The 1,448-nt window shown below is 54.1% G+C and overlaps 1 protein-coding gene across 1 annotated transcript; it reads right to left on the bottom strand.

Moving 5' to 3' along the window:
* Positions 1 to 351: 351 nt before the first annotated feature.
* On the bottom strand, positions 352 to 756 carry PHALS_06075 (uncharacterized protein; the record flags this gene model as incomplete). Its single annotated transcript, XM_024723425.1, has 1 exon — positions 352 to 756. The coding sequence occupies one exon, from the start codon at positions 754 to 756 to the stop codon at positions 352 to 354; it is 405 nt and encodes a 134-aa protein (XP_024574403.1).
* Positions 757 to 1,448: the final 692 nt, after the last annotated feature.

The following is a 1,448-nucleotide window of genomic DNA, read 5'->3' on the forward strand; positions in this document are numbered from 1 at the left end:
AACCACTCCCAGAGCATGCTGCTAGTAGTGCTTACGGCTGGCAGCGGAATATCACTCGCTCTCATGAGCAATTGGTAAGACCCATCAACCAAGTCAAGTGCACTGTACTTCGTACATCCCACCATGTTGTTCTGAAGAACATCTTTTCTAGGATCGGTGTCTGTGCCGGAATAGTGGCAGCGTTGAGCTTATTCTAAGCATGAACGATACGCCACTTGCGTTCGGCTTCCGAACACAAAAGGTGGGTGTCGAATGGAGACTTGCTCTCACGTACCATCCCTGCGTCGTGCTTCGCACGGAAAAAGGCGTTAATGACGTCGCACTGCTTCTTGGGCAGAGGACATTGGCGTGTTATACCCAGACAGCAATGGCTGACAGCACAACGCAGTATTTGGTTCCCGGAACCAGGTCGATGTCATGACGCACATCTCGGTCCGGAAGTAGGACTGAAGGCGGGTCTTTGGAGACGACGTCTTGAAATCCCTTTTTAAAGGATAGTACGGATCCAAGGGATTCCGTAGAATTGATGATCCACTTCGTGCGTTCCAGCACTCTCTTGGTCCCCCCCAAGACAGCTTCATCCAGAAGCGGTGACAATTTTATCTCCTCGTCCGGTCGTACAATGACCACTTCGGCCAGATCGCCTGCTTTCAAGACACTGCCGGGCTCTTCAAGAGATATCTCGTCCAGCTCATGAAGAGCATCTGATGTAGGCATAGCCTCGAGGCAGACGTCGCCATCTTCCTCCTCCGTCATACCGGTGACGAGGGTGTATAACTGTGCGCCATCGTCTACGATAGACACATCCTAGATCAGGGTCGACGGCCGGCGTCTTGCAGCCAAAATAAGGAGTCGCCATCACCTCTGTACAGAGGTTCTATGTCTCGGTGAGACCAGATTAATCACGCACTCCGCGTCGTCCGGTGTCACCCTCACTGTCCGCTCCTTTAAAGCTCTGATGTTATCCACACCATCTGACGAAGAGCTGCTAAGCCCGCAGTCTTTGTCCAGTGGATAACGTGCCACTCCACGCGCATCTGAAGGGCCGTGCCCAAGATGTCTCGGACTCTGGCCGACCCGTCATCAATGGCATGCAGCGACTGCTTCGCAACGAGAGCAGTGCTCAGTGGTTTTCGTGCCACTACACGTGCATCACGGGGACCTCGCCCTCGATGCCTCGGCCCTTGGCCGACCATGTCACGAATGACACGTCGCGACTGCTCCGAAACTTGAGCATCGCTCAGTGGGTTACGTGCCAATCTACGATCAGCCCGCGAGTCACGCTTGGGACTCCTGTCCAAAACACCGTTAGTGTCTACCAACTCGGACATTCCAATGTCCAGCACGTTGACCGTCTCGGTCCAGTGCTCTCGCCAATAGCGCTATTGTCTCCTGGCAGAGGTGGGTTCATGACTCACCAAAGCTCCACCAGGATACGTGCGCGTAGC

Source organism: Plasmopara halstedii (assembly GCF_900000015.1).
Source record: "Plasmopara halstedii genome assembly, contig: Scaffold_292, whole genome shotgun sequence".
Taxonomy (NCBI): domain Eukaryota; phylum Oomycota; class Peronosporomycetes; order Peronosporales; family Peronosporaceae; genus Plasmopara; species Plasmopara halstedii.